Here is a 25,173-nt window from a genome sequence, read left to right as displayed (position 1 = left end):
ATTACAATTTTGCAGATTAACACTGGAGTGATAAATGATCAGATGGTCATGTACAGGTAGAGATATTGGTGTGCAAAAGAGCAGAAAAGTAAATAAATAAAAAAATAAAAATGGGTGGGCTATTTACCGATAGACTATGTACAGCTGCAGCGATCGGTTAGCTGCTCAGATAGCAGATGTTTGAAGTTGGAGAGGGAGACAAAAGTCTCCAACTTCAGCGAATATTGCAATTCGTTCCAGTCACAGGCAGCAGAGAACTGGAAGGAAAGGTGATCAGTGAGATACACCTGCTGGAGCGCATGCTACGGGTGGGTGTTGCCATCGTGACCAGTGAACTGAGATAAGGCGGAGCTTTACCTAGCATGGACTTGTAGATGACCTGGAGCCAGTGGGTCTGGCGACGAATATGTAGCGAAGGCCAGCCGACTAGAGCTTACAGGTCGCAGTGGTGGGTGGTATAAGGTGCTTTAGTGACAAAACGGATGGCACTGTGATAAACTGCATCCAGTTTGCTGAGTAGAGTGTTGGAAGCTATTTTGCAGGTGACATCGCCGAAGTCGAGGATCGGTAGGATAGTCAGTTTTACTACGATAAGTTTGGCGGCATGAGTGAAGGAGGCTTTGTTGCGGAATAGAAACCCGACTCTAGATTTGATTTTCGATTAGAGATGTTTGATATGAGTGGAAGGAGAGTTTACAGTCTAGCCAGACACCTAGGTACTTATAGATGTCCACATATCCAAGATCGGAACCATCCAGGGTGGTGATGCTAGTCAGGCGTGCGGGTGCAGGCAGCGAATGGTTGAAAAGCATGCATTTGGTTTAACTAGCGTTTAAGAGCAGTTGGAGGCCGCAGAAGGAGTGTTGTATGGCATTGTAGCTCGTTTGGAGGTTAGACAGCACAGTGTCCAAGGACGGGCCGGAAGTATACAGAATGGTGTTGTCTGCGTAGAGGTGGTCCAGGGAATCGCCCGCAGCAAGAGCAACATCATTGATATATGCAGAGAAAAGAGTCAACCCGAGAATTGAACCTTGTGGCACCCCCATAGAGACTGCCAGAGGACCGGACAGCATGCCCTCCGATTTGACACACTGAACTCTGTCTGCAAAGTAGTTGGTGAACCAGGCAAGGCAGTCATCAAAAAAACCGAGGCTACTGAGTCTGCCGATGAAGACGGCTGCACAGTACTGTCTTTTATCGATGGCGGTTATGATCCCTAAATTGTATCAGCATATCGATTGCTCAACCAGGGCTGGCAAAACCTTGGATCATTGTTATTCTAACTTCCGCGATGCATATAAGGCCCTGCCCCGCCCTCCATTCGGAAAAGCTGACCACGACTCCATTTTGTTGATTCCTGCCTACAGACAGAAACTAAAACAAGAAGCTCCCACGCTGAGGTCTGTCCAACGCTGGTCCGACCAATCTGATTCCACACTCCAAGACTGCTTCCATCACGTGGACTGGAATATGTTTCGTATTGCATCAGACAACAACATTGACGAATACGCTGATTCGGTGTGCGAGTTCATTAGAACGTGCGTTGAAGATGTCGTTCCCATAGCAATGATTAAAACATTCCCAAACCAGAAACCGTGGATTGATGGCAGCATTCGCGTGAAACTGAAAGCGTGAACCACTGCTTTTAATCAGGGCAAGGTGACTGGAAACATGACAGAATACAAACAGTGCAGATATTCCCTCCGCAAGGCAATCAAACAAGCTAAGCATCAGTATAGAGACAAAGTAGAATCTCAAATCAACGGCTCAGAGACAAGAGATATGTGGCAGGGTCTACAGTCAATCACGGATTACAAAAAGAAAACCAGCCCAGTCACGGACCAGGATGTCTTGCTCCCAGGCAGACTAAATAACTTCTTTGCCCGCTTTGAGGACAATACAGTGCCACTGACACGGCCCGCAACGAAAACATGCGGACTCTCCTTCACTGCAGCCGAGGTGAATAAAACATTTAAACGTGTTAACCCTCGCAAGGCTGCAGGCCCAGACGGCATCCCCAGCCGCGCCCTCAGAGCATGCGCAGACCAGCTGGCTGGTGTGTTTACGGACATATTCAATCAATCCCTATCTCTGTCTGCTGTTCCCACATGCTTCAAGAGGGCCACCATTGTTCCTGTTCCCAAGAAAGCTAGGGTAACTAAGCTAAATGACTACCGCCCCGTAGCACTCACTTCCGTCATCATGAAGTGCTTTGAGAGACTAGTCAAGGACCATATCACCTCCACCCTACCTGACACCCTAGACCCACTCCAATTTGCTTACCGCCCAAATAGGTCCACAGACAATGCAATCTCAACCACACTGCACACTGCCCTAACCCATCTGGACAAGAGGAATACCTATGTGAGAATGCTGTTCATCGACTACAGCTCGGCATTTAACACCATAGTACCCTCCAAACTCATCATCAAGCTCGAGACCCTGGGTCTCAATCCCGCCCTGTGCAACTGGGTACTGGACTTCCTGACGGGCCGCCCCCAGGTGGTGAGGGTAGGCAACAACATCTCCACCCCGCTGATCCTCAACACTGGGGCCCCACAAGGGTGCGTTCTGAGCCCTCTCCTGTACTCCGTTTTCACCCACGACTGCGTGGCCACGCACGCCTCCAACTCAATCATCAAGTTTGCGGACGACACAACAGTGGTAGGCTTGATTACCAACAACGACGAGACGGCCTACAGGGAGGAGGTGAGGGCCCTCGGAGTGTGGTTTCAGGAAAATAACCTCACACTCAACGTCAACAAAACCAAGGAGATGATTGTGGACTTCAGGAAACAGCAGAGGGAACACCCCCCTATCCACATCGACGGAACAGTAGTGGAGAGGGTAGTATTTTAAGTTCCTCGGCATACACATCACAGACAAACTGAATTGGGCCACCCACACAGACAGCATCGTGAAGAAGGCGCAGCAGCGCCTCTTCAACCTCAGGAGGCTGAAGAAATTCGGCTTGTCACCAAAAGCACTCATAAACTTCTACAGATGCACAATCGAGAGCATCCTGGTGGGCTGTATCACTGCCTGGTACGGCAACTGCTCCATCCACAACCGTAAGGCTCTCCAGAGGGTAGTGAGGTCTGCACAACGCATCACCGGGGGCAAACTACCTGCCCTCCAGGACACCTACACCACCCGATGTTACAGGAAGGCCATAAAGATCATCAAGGACAACAACCACCCGAGCCACTGCCTGTTCACCCCACTACCATCCAGAAGGCGAGGTCAGTACAGGTGCATCAAAGCTGGGACAGAGAGACTGAAAAACAGTCTCTATCTCAAGGCCATCAGACTGTTAAACAGCAACCACTAACATTGGGTAGCTGCTGCCAACACACTGACTCAACTCCAGCCACTTTAATAATGGGAATTGATGGGAAATGATGTAAAATATATCACTAGCCACTTTAAACAATGCTACCTAATATAATGTTTACATACCCTACATTATTCATCTCATATGTATACGTATATACTGTACTATATATCATCTACTGCATCTTTATGTAATACGTGTATCACTAGCCACTTTCACTATGCTACTTTGTTTACATACTCATCTCATATGTATATACTGTACTCGATACCATCTACTGTATCTTGCCTATGCTGTTCTGTACCATCACTCATTCATATATCATAATGTACATATTCTTTATCCCCTTACATTTGTGTGTATAAGACAGTAGTTTTGGAATTGTTAGTTAGATTACTTGTTGGTTATTACTGCATTGTCGGAACTAGAAGCACAAGCATTTCGCTACACTTGCATTAACATCTGCTAACCATGTGTATGTGACAAATAAAATTTGATTTGATATCGTTTAGTACCTTGAGCGTGGCTGAGGTGCCCCCGTCACCGGCTCTCCACAGCGGAGAAGGTACGGTGGGATTCGAGATGGTCAGTGACCAGTTTGTTGACTTGGCTTTCGAAGACCTTAGATAGGCAGGGCAGGATGGATGTAGGTCTGTGACAGTTTGGGTCCAGGGTGTCTCCCCCTTTGAAGAGGCGGATGACTGCGGCAGCTTTCCAATCCTTGGGGATCTCAGACGATATGAAATGAAGTTGAACAGGCTGGTAATAGGGGTTGCGACAATGGCGGCGGATAGTTTCAGAAATAGAGGGTCCAGATTATCAAGCCCAGCTGATTTGTACGGGTCCAGGTTTTGCAGTTCTTTCAGAACATCTGCTATCTGGATTTGGGTAAAGGAGAACCTGGAGAGGCTTGGGCGAGTAGCTGCGGGGGGGGGGGGGGTGGAGGGGCTGATGGCCGAGGTTGGAGTAGCCAGGCAGAAGGAATGGCCAACCGTTGAGAAATGCTTGTTGAAGTTTTCGATAATCATGGATTTATCGGTGGTGACCGTGTTACCTAGCGTCAGTGCAGTGGGCAGCTGAGGCAATGAAAGCGTGGAGACATTGGCTTGAGGGGGCAAAACACCCTTTCCTCATCTGGACTGACCACTGCAACCTGGAGTACATCCGGGCAGCGAGGAGACTGAATCCTCGTCAGGCAAGGTGGACATGTTCTTTACCCGTTTTGTATTTCCCCTATTCTACAGACCCAGAATAAGAAGGCAGACTCACTGTCCCGGCTGTATGACACAGAGGAGCAGCCCATGGATCAGACTCTCATACTCCCGGCCTCCAGCCTCGTAACGCATGTCGTGTGTGCTCTGGATGCGGACATTGAGCAGGTGTTGCATACATAGCCTACTCCCCTCCAGTGTCCTGTTGGGCGTATGTACGTTCCGTCTGCTGTCCGTGACAAGTTGATCTATTGGGCCAACATGTGTCCCTCTGGTCATCCGGGGATCGGTCGGACAGTGCACTGTCTGACTGGGAAGTACTGGTGGCCTGCTTTGGCTAAGGACATGTGGGTTTATGTCTCCTCCTGCTCGGTGTGTGCCCAGTGTAAGGCTCCGAGACAGCTGCCCAGAGGTAAGTTAGATCCCTTACCCATTCCACAATGACCTTGGTCACATCTGTCAGTGAATTTCCTCCCAGATTTTTACTCCCTCACAGGGAAACACCACGATCGTGGTCATTGTGAATCGTTTTTCTAAGTACTGCCATCTCCTCCCTCTGCCTGGTCTCCCTACGGCTTAACACACATCTTCCGGCACTACGGGGTGCCTGAGGATATAGTGTCAGATCGGGGTCCCCAGGTCACGCCGAGAGTTTGGAAGGCGTTCATGGAACGTCTGGGGTCTCGATCAGCCTTACCTCAGGTTTTCACCCCGAGAGTAACGGACAGGTAGAGTCAACCAGGATGTGGACAGGTTTCTGCGGTCCTATTGCCAGGACCAGCCGGGGGAGTGGGCAGCGTTCGTGGCCTGGGCTGAGATGGTACAGAACTCGCGTTTCCACTCCTTCACCAACCTCTCCCCCTTTCAGTGTGTATTGGGGAACCAGCCGGTTATGACACCGTGGCATCAAGGTCAGACCTCCTGCGGTGGACGACTGGTTTAGGCGCACAAAGGAGACATGGGAGGCTGCCCGTGTCCATCTCCAGCGAGCCGTGCGTCTCCAGAAAGTTACAGCAGTGAGACCCCGGTGTTTGCACCGGGGGACCGAGTCTGGCTCTCGACCCATAACCTGCCCCTCCGCCTGCCCTGCGTGAAGCTGGGTCCGCGGTTTGTGTGGCCATTTAAAGTCTTGAGGAGGGTGAACGAGGTATGTTGCAGATTATAGCTTCCCTCTGATTATCATATTAGCCCCTCGTTCCATGTGTCTCTCCTCAGGCCGGTGGTGGCTGGTCCGCTCCAGGAATCTGAGGTGCGGGAGGTTTCTCCGCCCCTTTGGACATCGAGGGGGCCCCGGCGTACATCATTTGTTCCATCCTGGATTCAAGGCGTCGGGTGGGGGGCCTTCAGTACCTCGTGAAGTGGGAGGGAAATGGGCCGAATGAGAGGTGCTGTGTTCCGTTTGCAGATGTTTTGGACCCTGAACTGGTGCGGGAATTTCACTGTCGCCGGAGTCGGCTCCTCTCCTTGTTTGGGCGGCGTTCGGCCATCGACGTCACCGGCTTTCTAGCCATCGCCAATCCATTTTCCATATATCCATTTCCAGGTGTAGGTTCACAAGTAGGCTACACTACCTCTGCAACACTCCCAACCCCTTTCCCACTTATTGGTAACCTATACATTTTGCACAGTCATTTTGCTGCTTATAAAACTGATTAAAAAAATTATTTGAGGAGAAAAAAATGTGTTACTGATTTGGAGGAAAAATAACATCTGTGATGCTCATCTTTGTTGTGAGCAGGACCAGAGACAAAACCAGGTGCCATCGCTTTAATATTTTCTGGGAAAAATTCTTCTTGAGAAACATTCTCACCTGAAAATCGGCTAGTTAAAAACTTTTCTGCTGATATCACTGCAGTTTTTCTAAATAGCTAATGCAAAATAATGAGCTTGCGCTTTAACAAGGGTGTTATGGGGAAGAGATAAGTAAATTATTTAATCTGTCTGACTCTCCTTATCAAATGGAGTACCTCGCTTTTCCGGGGAGGTACGCACCTGTCATGTTGTGCTCGATAGGGCTGCTGTTGTCATAGAGACAGGAACAGTGACTCTGACCATTTGTCTTTTCTATTTCCTGAACTCTGGTAGATGTCTGGGCTGCTCTAGGTGTAACTTGATTATCTTTCGGTGGAAGAAGATGTAGAACTGAGAAACCTCACTCCGCATAGTGAATAATGCCATAGTCAGCGCCTGTTGACATGTGTCATATAGGATAAACTTATTTTGCCATACAATTTACTAGCGTCACGATCGTCGTTGGAAGCATACTCGGACAAAAGCGAAGCGTGATCTGTGTTCCACATATTTATTGAAGTGGAACTTTGAACAATACAAAATAAAGAAACAATGAAACGTGATGTAAATGAAGTGCTCAAAGGCATCAACACAAAAACAAGATCCCACAAATCACAGTAGAGAAATGGCTGCCTAAATATGATCCCCAATCAGAAACAACGATAAACAGCTGTCTCTGATTGGGACCCATACCAGGCCAACATAGAACTAAACATCCTAGATAGGAACACACCCCGCCCCCCACCCACCCCAGGCTATACCCTGACCGACTTGAAAGACACAGACATCAATTGTTAAGCTGAAAGATGTTTCAGAAATTCAATCAATCACACACCCTTTAACACTGTAGTCGTTGTCTTTATTTAGTCAAGATATGTCAAATATTCAGTATATATAATAGTACATACAGTGGGGAGAACAAGTATTTGATAACCTGGAAATTTGGCAGTGTTTCCTGCTAACAGAGCGTGTAGAGGTCTGTAATTTTTATCATAGGTACACTTCAACTGTGAGAGACGGAATCTAAAACAAAAATCCTGAAAATCACACTATGATTTTTAAGTAATTACTTTTCATTTTATTGCATGACATAAGTATTTGATACATCAGAAAAGCAGAACTTAATATTTGGTACAGAAACCTTTGTTTGCAATTACAGAGATCATATGTTTCCTGTAGTTCTTGACCAGGTTTGCACACACCACAGCAGGGATTTTGGCCCACTCCTCCATACAGACCTTCTCCAGATCCTTCAGGTTCCGGGAATGTCGCTGGGCAATACGGACTTTCAGCTCCCTCCAAAGATTTTCTATTGGGTTCAGGTCTGGAGACTGGCTAGGCCACTCCAGGACCTTGAGATGCTTCTTACGGAGCCACTCCTTAGTTGCCCTGGCTGTGTGTTTCGGGTCATTGTCATGCTGGAAGACCCAGCCACGACCCATCTTCAATGCTCTTACTGAGGGAAGGAGGTTGTTGGCCAAGATCTCGCGATTGATGGCCCCATCCATCCTCCCCTCAATATAGTGCAGTCGTCCAGTCCCCTTTGCAGAAAAGCATCCCCAAAGAATGATGTTTCCATCTCCATGCTTCACAGTTGGGTTGGTGATCTTGGGGTTGTACTCATTCTTCTTCTTCCTCCAAACACGGCGGGTGGAGTTTAGACCAAAAAGCTCTATTTTTGTCTCATCAGACCACTGCTTGCCTATTGTCCTATAGCCCATACCAGCCTTGTGCAGGTCTACAATTTTACCCCTGATGTCCTTACACAGCTCCCTGGTCTTGGCCATTGTGGAGAGGTTGGAGTCTGTTTGATTGAGTGCGTGGAGAGGTGTCTTTTATACAGGTAACGAGTTCAAACAGGTGCAGTTAATACAGGTAATGAGTGGAGAACAGGAGGGCTTCTTAAAGAAAAACGAACAGGTCTGTGAGACCCGGAATTCTTACTGGTTGGTAGGTTATCAAATACTTATGTCATGCAATAAAATTCAAATTAATTACTTAAAAATCATACAATGTGAATTTCTGGATTTTTGTTTTAGATTCCGTCTCTCACAATTGAAGTGTTCCTATGATAAAAATGACAGATTTCTACATGCTTTCTAAGTAGGAAAACCTGCAAAATCAGCAGTTTATCAAATACTTGTTCTCCCCACTGTATATATATGACATATACAATTAGATTTCTTTACAATAGAGAGACAACATAGCGATGACACACTATTTTGGTTTCTAAGTAGAAGCGTTGTTTAGATAGTGCCATATAGATAATGTATATATTAGTTTATACACTTTTAAATCAAGCTCCCACTCCAGTCTTTATGTCCGTCTGCATTGTTTCACATTATTCACATAGACTGTGTGTGTATTCTTAATAATTCAAGGTCTTAAATGTATCAATACATTCCTCTCTACAGTCCACGCTGCTGTGGCTCTTTTACCAAAACCTGGGGCCATCTGTGATTGGTCCAATTTTTTAGGCAGGTGGTCCCACTCTCCTCGTGTTGTCGATGCAGGTGGGCAGAATCTTTCCATGCAGGTGTCATGTTACTGATGATTTGTCACCAGATATTGTTTATGTTTTTACCATTGTGGCCAGATGGAGGACTAGAGCGCAAACTAGTGGCCATGTCAGGGACAACAGTTGTTGACAACTGTAGCATCGTAGCTATGCCTAACACTTTTTCCTAACCTTAACCCCATTCTCCTAACATGCTACATTAATTCACCAAACCTGCTGTGTTAATTCTAACCTAGCACGTTAATTCACCTAACCTGCAACCGGAGATGGGCAGTATTTCTGTTACATGTATTTGAAATGTGTATTTCAATTACTTCTGAGTATTTTGTGTCATTTGTATTACACTGGGCTGAACTGCACTTCAATGTGTGTTTTAACAAGATACTGTTGAGAGCTATAATTTATATTTTCAAATGACAAAATACTTTTTTCTATACAATTATTTTTATAGCGGTTCACAATTTTGTGGCCCCCTTTCACCCTGCGTTGGTATCAAAATTCTGATGGCAATATCGTTTAAGAGCATCTGATAAATTAACAAAATATAATTGTATATGTACAAATGAACAATTGAAAAGCATGCTGAGTATTACTCTGAGCTTCTCCCCAAAACAAGGCCAATAGTAATACCTAGTGTGCTTTGGTATGTTTATTTTCACATATACATTTATATTTTGGTCATTTAGCAGACACTCTTATCCTGAGTGACTTACAGTCAGTGCATTCAACTCATGTTGATAAACAACAGCGTATCACAGTCATAGCAAGTCAAATGTTTCTGTAACCGTTACTGAGAATGTTGTTGCTGTTCGGTCCGGCAACTTGCAAATGTATTTCTGTATTTTAAAATGCAAAATACATTTATTTTAATTAAATACATTTCAAAATATATGTATTTTGTAGTTTATTTTTATACGTTGTTCTTTATGGTATTTTGAAATTGTATTTTGTCATATTTGCACATCCCTGCCCCAACATTAATTATCCTAACCTGCTATGTAAACAAACCATATGTGGCGACAAATCATCAATATCACCACACCTGTCGGTAAGATCTAGTCCACTCAGCTGGCAGAAGTTTTGGCATAATTAATTCCAGCACCTCTGCTGACCACTGCTGTCAGGAAGCAGTTTGCCCCTCCATCCATCAGGGGTGGGGGGGCGTATTGTTCCCCGAGCCCCTTGGCCTCCCTTTGGCCTCTTGACTGAGGACCCCTGCTCCCGGGACAGCTGTATAGCAATCTGGGTGTATACCGCATGTTCTTTCCCTCGGACTCCAGCACGGTCACAGCAATAATAGTGTTCCTGCTGTTCAACCTGGGAACACCTGATCTGGATGCTGCTGTCCCGGAGTGTTGGAACGAGCCCCCTGGCCCTACTGGAGTTTCAGAGGAGCCATGGTGCATGTGGCTAGGGCTTGTCCCTAACCCCAGTACAGTCTTAATGCCGCAGGGACGCACATGACTGGATCTGGCCTCAGATTCTAGTACAGTCTCAGAGGAAGAGGTGGTTAAGTGACGGGGGGTGTGGTTGCTGCCATTGGCAGGTCCTTGGGGCTTGTGACCTGGCCCAGCGAGACCCCCTGCCTGCGAGACCCCCTGCCTGGTCTCATCCATGTGATCCCCCTCACGGCCGTGTCCCTGGAGAGAGGGGATGATGGGGACCGATCGTGTGCGGAGTGAGGGAGGAGCAGGTTTTAGTCCTCTGTCCAGACGGGTGTAGGGCACCTCCCTCCAATCTTTCTTCCATGCTGAATGAGACAGGGTTTGCATATTCTGGAACCTGCTCCGCTGGTCATCCCTCCCAGTGCCAAACCTGAAGAGATGCAGAGAATAGAAAAGGGGAAAAAAGAGAGGGGAGATGACCTTTTGTTCCCAAACCATTATTGCATGATTTCTCATTTTCACACGACAAAGCAGAGAGGGAAAGAGAGAAAATAGGAATAGAAATCCATCCCATACAATTCAAGCCCCCAAAAATAGGTTTATTCTCTGAAGTACTGGGAATGCATAAACTTTGTGTAATTATTTATAATCCACCCTTACAGAAATGAATGTTGTTGCAAACTTCCCTCAAGTTTGTAAATTTGCTGCAAACTAAATAGTGTGCCACAAAATGTTGCCAGAAGTTTGCAAACATTTGCCACTAGTGGTGAATCTGCGGCAAACTTTTGGAAACAATAATATTTATTGTCACTTGTGGCAAAAGTTTACCAGAAGCAGGTTCCCATGAGTTCACACATGAGTTCCAAGACCAGTAACAGTTGATGACCAATCAGTTGGATTAGAAACATCTGTTGGAAACTACCTACCAAAGTTGTCCAGTAAGGGTCTAACTTATTAATTAGCTTTAACATTTTATTATCTAAATGATGCCTAATTAGCAATGTCATGTTTTATGGGATAGAGTGAAACACTGACAGTTTCATTCTGTCAGTGCCACTGACTGACTGGGTAGCGCTTAGCTTTCATATTTTTGCAGAATTCATGTGATACGTGGCTCGCTAACTAATGATTTGCCTAAACAATTATATTTTTAGGTGAATACGCTCCTGTCTTAATACCAATATGCATGACAGTATGCTAGTGTCACGGTTCAGTAACATGTTAGCTAGCACAACAGCTAAGGTAGCTAGCTAGCTAGCAAAAATATGAGTTGCTTTGACATCAGAGTAAAACTCAACTTTTAAAGATGGATACCCTTCCCCGACCCTTGGTGTTGGAAGAGGCTGTATTAGGAGAAGGATGCATCAATACCCTGGAAATCTATTTGTGGTGCAATCGTTCATAACACTTTGAGTGATAAAGGGGCGGCAGGTAGCCTAGTGGTTAGAGCGTTGGACCAGTAACCGGAAGTTGCTAGATCGGACAAGGCAGTTAACCCACTGTTCCTAGGCTGTCATTGTAAATAAGAATTTGTTCTTAACTGACTTGCCTAGTTAAATAAAAAATACATTTGTGTATCTTCTTTGCCCTCCTGTTGTGTTCCTGTCAAATTGGTTTTCTCTATGAAAAATGTAGTTTATTTAATCTGATTGTCATAAGGTTCCATAACTTTGTCCACACAGAGCATCTGAACGCACAACATACATTTAGATGATTTTCATAACATTTTGGGTGTGTTATTTAGCTTTTGTACACCTGTGGTGTTCCCGGTCAAAAATGACAGGTCATTAGAAATGAATGGATGAGACTACAATTAGTGTATAAAATTGAGTTCAGTCACATGCCCATTCATCAGAATGACACACTTCCTCTCCCAGACCCCACATGCATGTGCGTTTGAGCACACACACACACACACAAACCTCACTCCCCTTCTGGGCTTCCATGGCAACCTTTCCTCAATAGAATCTTTCCCCTACAGGAACCACACCTGTTGACATTCTCACAAACAATCTCAGAATTGTTTCAATAATATATAGACCTGTTCTTGCAGCTCTGGTATATGAAGCTATTTTGACGCCTTGCTCACAGTTCATTATGTGGCAGCACAATGACCAAACGATATACTGTATGTGAGGCTCTTGATCATATCTTTGATCATGACACTGGTGAGGAGGAGAGAGGCCAGGCAACTGACAGTGAAGATCCATTGGAGGAGGAAGCGTCAGAAGTTGAAGACAACACAGAATATGATCCAGACCAAGAAACAACCGATGTGGAACATTCCAGTGATGAGGAAGAGGGCCCTGCTGAGGTTGTTGCTACATTCCGTCAAAGAATGGGAATTTGTCCTGGTCTTCATCCCCACCGAGAGGATGACCCCAGGGCCAACGACACAAAGTAGTCTGTGATAAATAGCACAATATGTTTCATCTGAGTATTTGTTATTGTCAAAGTAATCCATATATTTTGCTTTTTTTACTCAAAAACGAGTTGTATGAGCTCAGGTTAATGAGGCCTACAAGGCCATAAATAGCAAATAGAAGTTCAAAACTTGCAAAGTTCACAAGAACTTAAAAGTTGATAAAAAGATCAAACGCCACATTAGGTGAAAATGCATGTATTTATAATCTGTTAAGCTGTTATGGGGCGGTCTTTTTGGACTGAGAACACAGAATTAATTAACATGAAACGAACACAACAGGAGGGTTGAAGAATGATAAGGTAAGTAAATGCATGTATCATTTTCATACATTACCAGTCAAAAGGTTTGGACACACCTACTCAATCCAGGGTTGTTCTTAATTTTCTACTATTACCTATATTGTAGAATAATAGTGAAAACATCAAAACTATGAAATAACACATATGGAATCATGTAGTAACCAAAAAGTGTTAATCAAATCAAAATATATTTTATATTTGAAAATATTCAAAGTAGCCACCCTTTGCCTTGATGACAGCTTTGCACATTCTTGGCCTTCTCTCAACAGCTTCATGAGGTAGTTACCTGGAATGCATTTCAATTAACCGGTGTGCCTTGTTAATTTGTAGAATTTCTTTCCTTAATGTGTTTGAGCCAATCAGTTGTGTTGTGACATGGTAGAAGTGGTATTCAGAAGATAGCCCTATTTGGTAAAAGACCAAATCCATATTATGGCAAGATCAGCTCATATAAGCAAAGAGAAACAACAGTCTATCATTACTTTCAGACATGAAGGTCAGTGAATAAGGAACATTTCAAGAACTTTGAAAGTTTCTTCAAGTGCCGGCACAAAAACCATCAAACGCTATGATGAAATTGGATCTCATGAGGACCACCACAGGAGAGGAAGACCCAGAGTTACCTCTGCTGCAGAGTTCATATGAGTTACCAGCCTCAGAAATTGCAGCCCAAATGCTTCACAGAGTTCAAGTCACAGACACATCTCAACATCAACTGTTCAGAGGAGACTGTGAATCAGGCCTTCATGGTCGAATTGCTGCAAAGAAACCACTACTAAAGGCTACCAATAATAAGAGACTTGCTTGGGACAAGAAACACGAGCAATGGACATTAGACCAGTGGAAATCTGTCCTATGGTCTGCTAAATCCAAATTTTAGATTTTGGGTTCCAACCAACGTGTCTTTGTGAGACGCAGATTAGGTGAATGGTTGATCTCCGCATGAGTGGTTCAAACCGTGAAGTATGGAAGAAGAGGTGCAGCATGGCAACATGTGCAGAATTGTAAGAAATTAGCTGTAAAACTGAACATGTTTATCTCCACTCCATGGCAAAATAAGTAGAATTGCATTAAATGATTTGGGCCCCCAACACAATGTTGTTTAGGAACCCAATAGGCTAGGGCCAGCTCTGACTAAAGGTGTGGGTATGGATGTAGGTATATATGTGGGAACGCAGACTCGCTGCGACCCCCCATGATGAGTTCAAGTTTGTGGCCCCCACCCCCATAAAAGTCAAAGTTGCCCATCCCTGGTGTAAAAATAGCTAAACAGCTGGCTGTAGCCCATGTACCCCAAAACAAAATTTCAGAGTCCAATTTCAGAGTCCAGTCTAGATGGTGTTATGAATTAGCTAGCATTAACCACATGCACACCTTACTTGCTAAGAAGTTACAGAAAACTAAACCAACAACCAAAAAAACTAATTGGATTCATTATAAATGTAGGACCGAAGAGGAGAAATTAGCTAGCTAGCATTCATTTGTTTATGCAGAGACGTCTTTGTTGCAGCATCTTATGAGTGATAAACATTTTCCATGTTTTCCATATTTCTGTGTTACAAAATGTGTTGCGGTCATGACGCAAGTGGCACTAGTGCTGTCAAATACTCCCATGTATCTCGTTTGACCACCTGTTTTCAACTACATTTCAGTCAGCTATCGTCATTGCAAACTAGCACTTCACATAGGCTAGCTCAGCTGTTCTTAGAAAACATCTGAGTTACTCAAATCCTGTAGCTACCTGGCAAGTCAACCTCGGCAACAATGTTATTGTGGTGCAGAATGTTACATTAGTCTTTTCATTTTAAGATAACCTTCAATTAAGTGTGTGGTTACTACTGGTTGTGAATCCGAGGCACGAGAAATTGTCATGTTTTTTTGTTTTGGTTAAGGCTCAGAGTTGGCTTATTGATATTTTGAAAACTGACACTGCTTCCATAGACATTATGGATAACCGTTAATTGTCAATGGCTTGGAACCTCATTTCAGCCAGTCGGATTGCAGATTTCAACAAACTATTTTTATTTTTATTTATTTAACCTTTATTTAACTAGGCAAGGCAGTTCATAACAAATTCTTATTTACAATGACGGCCTACCAAAAGGCCAAATGCCTCCTGCAGGGACAGGGGCCTGGGATTAAAAATAAATACAATATAAATATAGGACAGAACTCACATCACATCAAGAGAGGCAACCCAACACTACATAAAGAGAGACCTAAGACAACAACATAGCAAGGCTGCAACATGACAACACAGCATGGTAGCAACACAACATGGCTACAGCATAAAACATGGTACAAACGTTATTGGGTACAGACAACAGCACAAAGGGCAAGAAGATAGAGACATCAATGCATCACACAAAGCAGCCACAACTGTCAGTAGGAGTGTCCATGATTGAGTCTTTGAATGAAGAGATTGAGATAAAACTGTCCCGTTTGAGTATTTGTTGCAGCTCGTTCCAGTCGCTAGCTGCAGCGAACTGAAAAGAGGAGTGACCCAGGGATGTGTGTGCTTTGGGGACCTTTAATAGAATGTGACTAGCAGAACGGGTTTGAATGTGGACGATGTGGGCTGCAGTAGATATCTCAGATAGGGGGGAGGGAAGCCTAAGAGGGTTTATAAATAAGCATATTAACCAGTGGGTCTTGCAACAGATATATAGAGATGACCAGTTTACAGAAGAGTATAGTGTGCAGTGATGTGTCCTATAAGGAGAATTGGTGGCAAATCTAATGGCCGAATGGTAAAGGTAATAAGCGAATATGGTACAGTATTGAGATCTTATTTTAAAATGTGTCTTCTTAATTCTCAAATGCTGTTAGTGAAACCTAAAAAGACCCACTCAACAAAGCCCAGAGGAGTGAGCCATCTTTATTGTCTGACTTCAGAGACCATATATGTCCATAAATGAGTACAAATAATTGAACTACTTTCCCCATTCTTCTGTTTTACAGGGGGACGTGTGCAGTGGAGGTAAATCCAGCGCATCTTAACATATCTAAAAATAACTGACATGGCACATTTGGCTTCAATCCATTCTTCATCTGTGACAGGTAAATATGTGTTTCTGACAGTGTTTAACGAAACTGACAATGCTCGTTGGGGATTTGCTGTCAAAATTGAAAACACGGCCTGGTTCTCATGCCAATATTCACGCTTTTGTTCTCTCTCTCTCACTGTCTCTTTATGGTCTCTCTCCCTTCCTCATTTTCTCTGTCTCCCTCACTTCTTCGCCCTCTCTGCTTTACATTTTAGCCATATAGCAGATGCTCTAAGTGATGCTTTCTCTCTCCCCATCTCTCCCCATTTCTTACTGCTTATTCACAGAGACCTGAGGGTGTCTCCATGGCAACAAGGGAGGGAGAGTTTTGTATGGCTGCTAAATCTAGAAATAGGTCAGTCTAACTTCCCTGCGCCAGCACAGACTTTCTTTGCTGATGGATCTGTAAAGGGGTTATCAATAGTTAATATGTTCCAACTAGTCAAATAACTAACCCAATCTTTGCATGTCGGTGAGAAGAGAAAAGCACTCTTATACCACTCGTTCTCTGAGGATTTGCAAGCCATTATTTGGCTATGGCTACAGATTCCTCCTCTGCTGCTTATATCCTAGTTATCTCTCCCTCTCTGCATGTGTGTTTGTGTGTGAAAGCTTACTATGTGTGTGTTTGTGCACATGTGTGAATACTCTACATATGGCCTGCATACTATGTGTTTGTCGTGGCATGCAAAACCTGCACACTGTATGTGTTGTTGCGTGAGCGTGCATTTTGTATGTGTGCATAGTGTCTGTGTGCATGCATACTAGTCTGTATGCTGTATGTGTTGGCGTGTGTTTGTGCAATGCTCCAGGAGATCTACTCACAGCCATTGAACGAATATGCTGAGCTTCCTGCATGCTACCCTGTTTAATACGAATATTAGTTATGTGATTAAAAAGTGTTTGACAACAGTTTGTACTTTACAAGTCACAGGTTGGCATGCTAATAAGAACATTGCCAGGGACTTTCAAGTGCAATACATTATCTCGGAAACCTATGGTTATGTCTCAATTGGCACCCTATTCCATTTGTAGTGCACTACTCATTGGTGGCACGTTTTGTCACATTATTGTGACAATACTGCGCTGTCACTCAGATTGCATCTCAAAGTGCATCGTTCCGTCACTTATTCACACACATTGTTCAAAATGTAAACGATCCAGACAGATGGAAAAAATACTAGGGCTAATTACTTACTTAGTCCTATTCAATTATCATGCGAAATAGGCTAACAAATACCCAATGAAGGCTGGTCTGCCAGCATAACCAGCTAGACCAGGTATTCCTAAACCAGGTATTGTGGGTTCAAATCCCATCTGGGGTGCAATTTTGTATTTAATGGTTTTGACTTGAGGTTATTGTTTGTTTGAGGTGCCAGGTAGGTCATGACTACCTGAGAAAATATTGATTTCTCCTTTTTGTTTGTGAGGGAATGAGTCCTGTCTGGGCCAGTACAAAAGACTCAGTCAGTATAGAAATACACTTCGTAAACTCTTAACCCTTGTGTGGTGTTTTTGTTATTCACCCAATGTTCGCGGGTCTGATGGACCAACAACATTGTGTTTTTAAAACAAGACAGCCATAATAATTTACGTAAAAATACTAAGATGTTGAATTATATCAATTACAAGCAATATAGACAACATACATGGTTAATATTGGCCATATACCTCTGCTAAATCACATACATTTTTTTTTATTATTTAAAAAAAATTCAAAATCAGATTTTTGTCAACAAAAATCTCTTATAATCAAGACATGGGTAGAATAAATCATGTTAATCTTGAACAAATACAAATGAAAGAAGGTTTTCATAACTATTGATGTTTATGGCTTTGAAGTGAACACATTGGAAAGACACATTTTACATACAATATTTTATGGAAAATTGTAAATGAGCCCCATTTAACACAAATTAAGGCCGGTCTACACATCACATGAGGGACAGAGTTTTACTGTGTGTGTGATGCTAATTTATTTCTTGCACTTGATGCATGTGTGCCATGTCTTCCTGGCCTTATTAGGTCCACACACATCGCAGGGCTTCTTCTTGTTGCTAATCTAGAATGATGAAAACACTTACTTCAGGAATTTTACTAACATCTCACTCACTAACTCACTCAAATATATAGGCCAACTAGCATCGTCCGGTTTAGGGATGGTTTGGCCGGTAGGGATATCCTTGTCTCATCACACACTAGCGACTTCTGTGACGGGCCCGGGCGCAGTACACGCTGACCAGGTTGCAAGGTGAGCGGTGTTTCCATGGCTTTCGACCTTCGTCTCTCCCGAGCCCGTGTGGGAGTTGTAGCGATGAGACAAGATAGTAACTACTAACAACTGGATACCACGAAATTGGGGAGAAAATGGGGGTAAAATAAATAAATAAACAAATATATAGGCCAAGATAGGAGAGTCAGACACACACACATGCAACAACATCACTCACAAATCACTCACACTTACTTCCTGTATTGGCGCTTCTGTGGGTCGGGTAGATGGGGCACTAGCATCCTCCTCCTGAATACTCCTCACGATGGCTGCAGAAGCTGGGGTCCTTGGGATATGTTTCCTCCTCTGGATTTGAGGTCTTACCAATGCCTTGCCCAGCTTCTCAAGAAAGAGCTGTCTGCTCTGGAGCTTCCCTCTGTTCCAATTTGTGTTCAACACCATCCAGATTACAAACACATTGTACTCCGAGATATCCAAGATGTTGAAGAATATTACAAGTGGCCAGCGTAGGATTTGTCTTTTGCAGCTGTAGCTAGTCCCCAGCTTGTCTAAATTGTCCGCCACTCCATTTGTGGCATATCCATTATGATTTCTGGTTTTTGATGTTCCTGGCCACAGATTGTCCCATCCCTATGCAGCGTACTCATGAGTACCACATTTTGGCCTTTCTTTGGAACGTAGGACACTAGGGACGTGTCGGCCGTGAACACAAACTTAGAGGAATTGATAGGCCTGTTCTGTGTATTCAACAGCTGAAGTGGGAGCTCTGGCTTGTTTTTCATACTGTTCCTACAATCGTTAGCTTCCTCTTGGGGAGCTCCTGTCCCAACTTGTACAAAGTAAAAAAGTGATTACATGTGATGTTGTGGCCATGAAGTCCCTGTGTTACGTCCAGGAAAACCCGCATCCCTTGGTTCTTCTCAGGGGCTCCTTCGTCTGGCTTCCCCGTATACACTTGCAAGTTCCACGCATATGATGAACCAGCACCACAGGCAGCCCAGATCTTGATTCCATATTTAGCGGGTTTAGACAGTATGTACTGCCTGATGAGGCAGCAGCTCCTAAATGGCATAAGACGCTCATCAACAGTAACGTTGGGCTCAGGGTTGTAGGGGAAGGCGGTCCAACCACTTATCCCACATTGACCTGATTGCAGCTAGCTTGTCTCTCTGCCGCCGACAGTTATCGAAGCGCATAATCCTGGAAAAAATGTGGAAGTTTTCCAGAGACATTGTTGCACAGAAAAGTTCTCTGCCAGTTTCTGGTAACTACTAACAACCCACAGGGATTTTGTCAATTCCCTATTGGACTGGAAAACACCAGTAAGGATATGAACTCCAAAGTATGCATCTCTCTCAAAAAACATGCCTTCCCTCCAATTTAGTGCAGACCAGAATTATTTTTTGATGTGTCTGTGATGAACAGTTCAAAAGAAGACTTTATGTCCTGCACATGAGTAACTACCATCCGCGTCGGCCCTGGTTGCATCCTCATCACGTTGGCAGCCATGCAAGATGGCTCATTTCTTGGGCAAGAAGAGCATTCAATTTAAAAAATGTTTACATCCATATTTCTACCCCTGCAAGCTACTGATGAGTTGGTTGCTGATGGGCTGGTCCTGGCTGCTGACGTGCTGGTCCTGGGGCTGGCTGAGGGTCAACCTCATCCTCTTCTTCCAACTCACTGTGCAGGTTCCCAAAAGACATTGTGTAGTTTCGCACAGTACAAAAGGTAAAGAGTTTGAGAAAAGCAGGAGACAGGCAGACAGGCAGGGAGACAGACAGGTTCTTGCTGCTATGTTGAAACAGCAGGCCCATGGAGGAGGAAGACAGAGTGAAGGCACACAGCAAACCTTTTTGCTTCATTTTAACTTGTTTTCACCTATACACACACACTTGTTTACCCCTCGGGTCCAGTGGACACGAACACGACATATGTAATATAAATGTGTAGGGGGTGCACTTTGTGCACTCACGTCTTTTTTACATGTTCTTCACAGAAAATGAGCCAAGGCCAATGAGTCTCAGGTTGAAAAAATATTAAATTAACTTCAAAAACAACTGTTCTTTACCACACAACAACAAAAGGTTATCAGAACTCCCAGTAGTCTTTAACAACAACTGAAAACATAACCCAACATGGTGTAAATCACGTTAAAACAAATGTAAAACCTGTTTGAAAATGTTGTTGTAGTCAGTCGATCAGTCAAACAATCCAATCTGCCAGCAGAACTCCCTGATCCATTGCATGACTTCCCTCCATTTAAAGGGATATCAACCAGATTCCTTTCCCTATAGCTATGGAACGGAAAATATGGAGCTGTACAATGTGACGGTCGGAAGTAGGCTACAGTACTAAGAGCATAACATTTCCACAACCCTAATTGTAGTCTAACCAATACCCAAAAGGAGATTCAGTGAAAATAAAAAACTCATTGATTTATCAAGACCAGTCCCCATGCTTGTCATAGAGCAGCACACTAAAATAGTTGACCACATCTAGTAGGCTATTGTTTCAAATCCAAATCCTAGCGATATTAACCCAGAGCATATTGAACTGCTTTTTCTTGACCACATCACTGGATCCCTACCTCAAATTCTGGACCATTACACCGGATCATCGCAGCTAGTTAGATGCAACCGAGTGGCCATTGCCGGCTAACCCCTGTCCAGAAGCAAGCACCAGTTAGCCTTGAGCTAGCCTCGAGCTAGGCCCATCTCCCGGCTAGCCGAATAGGTATACCAGCTAATTCTTGGGCTACAAAACCTCTTTTGCCAATTGGCCTGGACCCTTTATTGCCGACACGGAGCCCCACCAATCCATCACGACTGGTCTGCAGACTTAATCGTCCAAGGTGGTTTCAAAAGGCTTTTCCATTGCGATGTCACCAAAGACCCATCTGCTAGCCCCGGCCCGCTAGCTTTCTGAATTGCCGTGTCTCCTGCTCACCTAGCGGTTCCCTGACTCACATATTGTTGCTCATTGGATCCTATGATCATTCGGCTACAGATGCCTCTCCCTAATGTCAATATGCCTTGTCTACTGCTGTGTCGGTTAGTAATTATTGTCTTATTTCACTGTAGAGCCCCCAGCCCCGCTCACCATGCCTTAGATACCGCTTTTGTCCCACACCTCACAAATGCTGAGACGTCACCTGGCTTAACTGGTACCTCCAGAGACACAACCAATCTCATCGTCATTCAATGTCTAGGTTTACCTCCACTGTACTCTCATCCTACCATACCCGTTTCTGTACCTTATGCCATGAATCTATTCTACCGGGCCCAGAAATCTGCTCGTTTTATTCTCTGTTCCCAATGCACTAGACGACCAGTTCTTTTATCCTTTAGCCGTACACTTATCCTACTCCTCCTCTGTTCTTCTGCTGATGTAGAGGTTAACCCAGGCCCTGTAGCCCCCAGCACCTATTCCCCAGGCACTCTCATTTGTTGACTTCTGTAACCGTAAAAGCCTTGGTTTCATGCATGTTTACATCAGAAGCCGCCTCTTTAAGTTTGTTTTATTCACTTCTTTAGCACACCCCGCCAGCCCTAATGTACTAGCCGTGTCTGAATCTTGGCTTAGGAAGGCCACCAAAAAAAATCTGAAATGTCCATCCCCAACTAAATCATTTTCAGGCAAGATGGAACTGCCAAAGGGGGCGGAGTTGCAATCTACTGCAGAGATAGCCTGCAGAGTTCTGTCTTTCTATCCAGGGCTGTGCACAAACAGTTTGAGCTTCTACTTTAAAAATCCACCTTTCCAGAAATAAGTCTCTCACCGTTGCCAGTAATTATAGACCCCCTCAGCCCCCAGCTGTGCCTGGATACCATATGTGAATTGATTTCCCACCATCTATCTTCAGAGTTTGTAATGTTAGGTGACCTAAACTGGGACATGCTTAACTTCTTGGTGACATGAGGCAGTATTTTCACGTCCGGATGAAATGCATGCCCAAATTTAACTACCTGCTACTCATCCCCAGAAGATAATATATGCATTTAGCAGATTTGGATGGAAAACACTCTGAAGTTTCTAAAACTGTTTGAATCATGTCTGTGGGTATAACATAACTTATTTAGCAGGCGAAACCCCGAGGACAAGCCATTCAAAAATATTTTTTTGAGGTCACTCTCTTTTCAATGGGTTTCATTGGGAATCCAGATTTCTAAAGGACCTTCTTGCAGTTCCTACCGCTTCCACTGGATGTCACCAGTCTTTAGAAATTGGTTGAGGTTTTTCCTTTGTGTAATGAAGAAGTACAGCCATCTTGAAAGAGGGTCACTTGAAGTGTACTGTTAGATAGAGGAGTGTGACCAGAAAGCGAGCTACAGTTTGTTTTCCTCCTGTATTGAAGACAGATCATCCCGTCTTCAATTTTATTGATTATTTACGTTAGAAAATACCTAAGGTTGTATTACAAAAGTAGTTTGAAATGTTTTGGCAAAGTTTACAGGTAACGTTTGAGATATTTTGTAGTCACGTTGCGCAAGTTGGAACCAGTATTTTTCCGGATCAAACGCGCCAAATAAATTAACATTTTGGATATATAGACGGAATTAATCGAACAAAATGACCATTTGTGATTTTTATGGGACATATTGGAGTGCCGACAAAAGAAGCTCGTCAAAGGTAAGGCATGAATTATTTATTTCTGCTTTTCGTGTCGCGCCTGCAGGGTTGAAATATCCTTTTCTCTCTTTATTTTATGAGGTGCTATCCTCAGATAATAGCATTGTTTGCTTTCGCTGAAAAGCCTTTTTGAAATCTGACATGTTGGCTGGATTCACAACAAGTGTAGCTTTAATTTGTTTTCTTGAATGTGTGATTTAATGAAAGTTAGATTTTTATAGTAATTTATTTCAATTTGGTGCTCTGCATTTTCCCTGGCTTTTGGCCAGGTGGGACACTAGCGTCGCACATATCCCAGAGAGGTTTTAACACCCCGACCGTTCTACAATCTAACTAAATGCCCTCAATCTCACGCAAATTATCAAGGAAACTACGAGGTACAACCTTAAATCCGTAAACATGGGCACCCTCATGGATATCATCCTGATCAACTTGCCCTCTAAATACACCTCTGCTGTCTTCAACCAGGATCTCAGCGATCACTGCCTCATTGCCTGCGTCCGTAATTGGTCCACGGTCAAACGACCACCCCTCATCACTGTCAAATGCTCCCTGAAACACTTCAGCTAGCAGGCCTTTCTAATCGACCTGGCCCAGATATCCTGGAAGGATATTGACATCCCATCAGTAAACGATGTCTGGTTGTTCTTTAAAAGTGCTTTCCACACCATCTTAAATAAGCATGCCCCATTTAGAAAATGTAGAACTAAGAACTTATATAGCCCTTGATTCAACCCAGACTTGACCGCCCTTTACCAGCACAAAAACATCCCGTGGCGTCCTGCATTAGCATCGAATAGCACCCGCAATATGCAACTTTTCAAGGATGTCAGGAACTAATATACTCAGTCAGTTAGGAAGGCTAGCTTTTTCAGATAGAATTTTCCATCTTGTAGCACAAATTCACTAATTTGGGACACTGTAAAGACCATGGAGAAATGAGCACCTCCTCCCAGATTCCCACTGCACTGAGGCTAGGAAACACTGTCACCACCGAAAAATCTACTATAATCAACAATTTCAGTAAGCATTTTTCTACGGCTGGCCATGCTTTCCACCTGGCTACCCCTACCCTGGCCGACAGCTCTGCACCACCATGCAGCAACTTTCCCAAGCCCCTTCTCCTTCACCCAAATTCAGATAGCTGAAGTTTTGAAGCTGCAAAATCTGGATCCCTACAAATCAGCTGAGCTAGACAATCTGGACCCTCTCTTTCTAAAATAATCCGCCAAAATTGTTGCAACCCCTATTACTAGCCTCTTCGACGTCTCTTTCGTATCGTCTGAGATCCCCAAACATTGGAAAGCTGCCGCAGTCATCACCCTTTCAAAGGGGGGACACTCTAGACCCAAACTGTTATAGACCTATATCCATCCTGCCCTGCCTTTCTAAAATCTTTGAAATAATGTAACATGGGCTCAAACCAGGGACCCTATGAACACATCGATAACAATCACACATGAAGCATCGTTATATATAACTCCACAAGGAAACAGCTACTTCAAGGTCTCAAATCAAGTGACGTCACAGATTGAAACACTACTAGCACACACTGCTAACTAGCTAGCCATTTCACACCAGTTACATATACACCCATGACTGTAAGTCGCTTTGGACATATATAATATATTAGATTACTCTAAATTAAGACATTTCTAGGATGGCCATACCTCTTTCCCTCTTGGGTGCATTAACCAATATTGAATCTGACCTTAATTTTCCCCAAGATGCTGTGCTGTAGGATGACATACGCTCTAAAATCAGTTTTTATGTTTTGCCTACTTCAGGAATTTATATTGTTTTAGTGTGGTTACCTTTTAATTCATGTGCAGATACCCCTATTTATTTGGTTAGCAATAGTGATGGGCAGTCTTTTTTTGTGACAGCTCATTTGGCTTTATCCATTTAAAAAGAGCCAGCTGATTTGGCTCCCAAACGGCTCTTCATTCAAAATACTTAAAAATCAACCTACAGCCATTGCGAATCTCCAATGTTAAGCCCAGAAGGTATGTTACCATTGTAAGGGAATAGCCCCCTGAAATGGACAAAAATGAATGGGAAACCATTGGCATAGTACAAACCATGTACACGATGAACAATACCACCCAAATCGGCGTTGATTCATGCAAAATGTTGGCAATTGCCAGTTGTAACACTTCAAAAATCCAACAGGTGGCGTGTGCGCTCCACCGTGGTTTTTCATATAGGAAATGGACCCCAAGTCAACATCCAAAAGCCACATTTTGAAAAAATGAATTTTTTGTCAAAAACTTATCACCCCTTAAAAAATGCTTTCTG

The 25,173-nt window shown here is 43.8% G+C and overlaps 1 protein-coding gene across 1 annotated transcript in view; it reads right to left on the bottom strand.

The window, feature by feature from the left end:
- Positions 1-9,918: 9,918 nt before the first annotated feature.
- Positions 9,919-25,173, bottom strand: part of LOC135524945 (pro-neuregulin-3, membrane-bound isoform-like) — a 356,815-nt gene continuing 341,560 nt past the window's right edge. Inside the window, exon 12 of the mRNA XM_064952775.1 lies at positions 9,919-10,669. Coding sequence (XP_064808847.1) covers positions 9,919-10,669 — 751 coding nt within the window. The remainder of the gene's footprint in view (positions 10,670-25,173) is intronic.

This window comes from Oncorhynchus masou, chromosome 31 (genome assembly GCF_036934945.1).
Source record: "Oncorhynchus masou masou isolate Uvic2021 chromosome 31, UVic_Omas_1.1, whole genome shotgun sequence".
In the NCBI taxonomy this organism is placed as follows: domain Eukaryota; kingdom Metazoa; phylum Chordata; class Actinopteri; order Salmoniformes; family Salmonidae; genus Oncorhynchus; species Oncorhynchus masou.
Note: the sequence above shows the minus strand (reverse complement) of the source record. Positions and strands in the feature narration are given on the sequence as shown.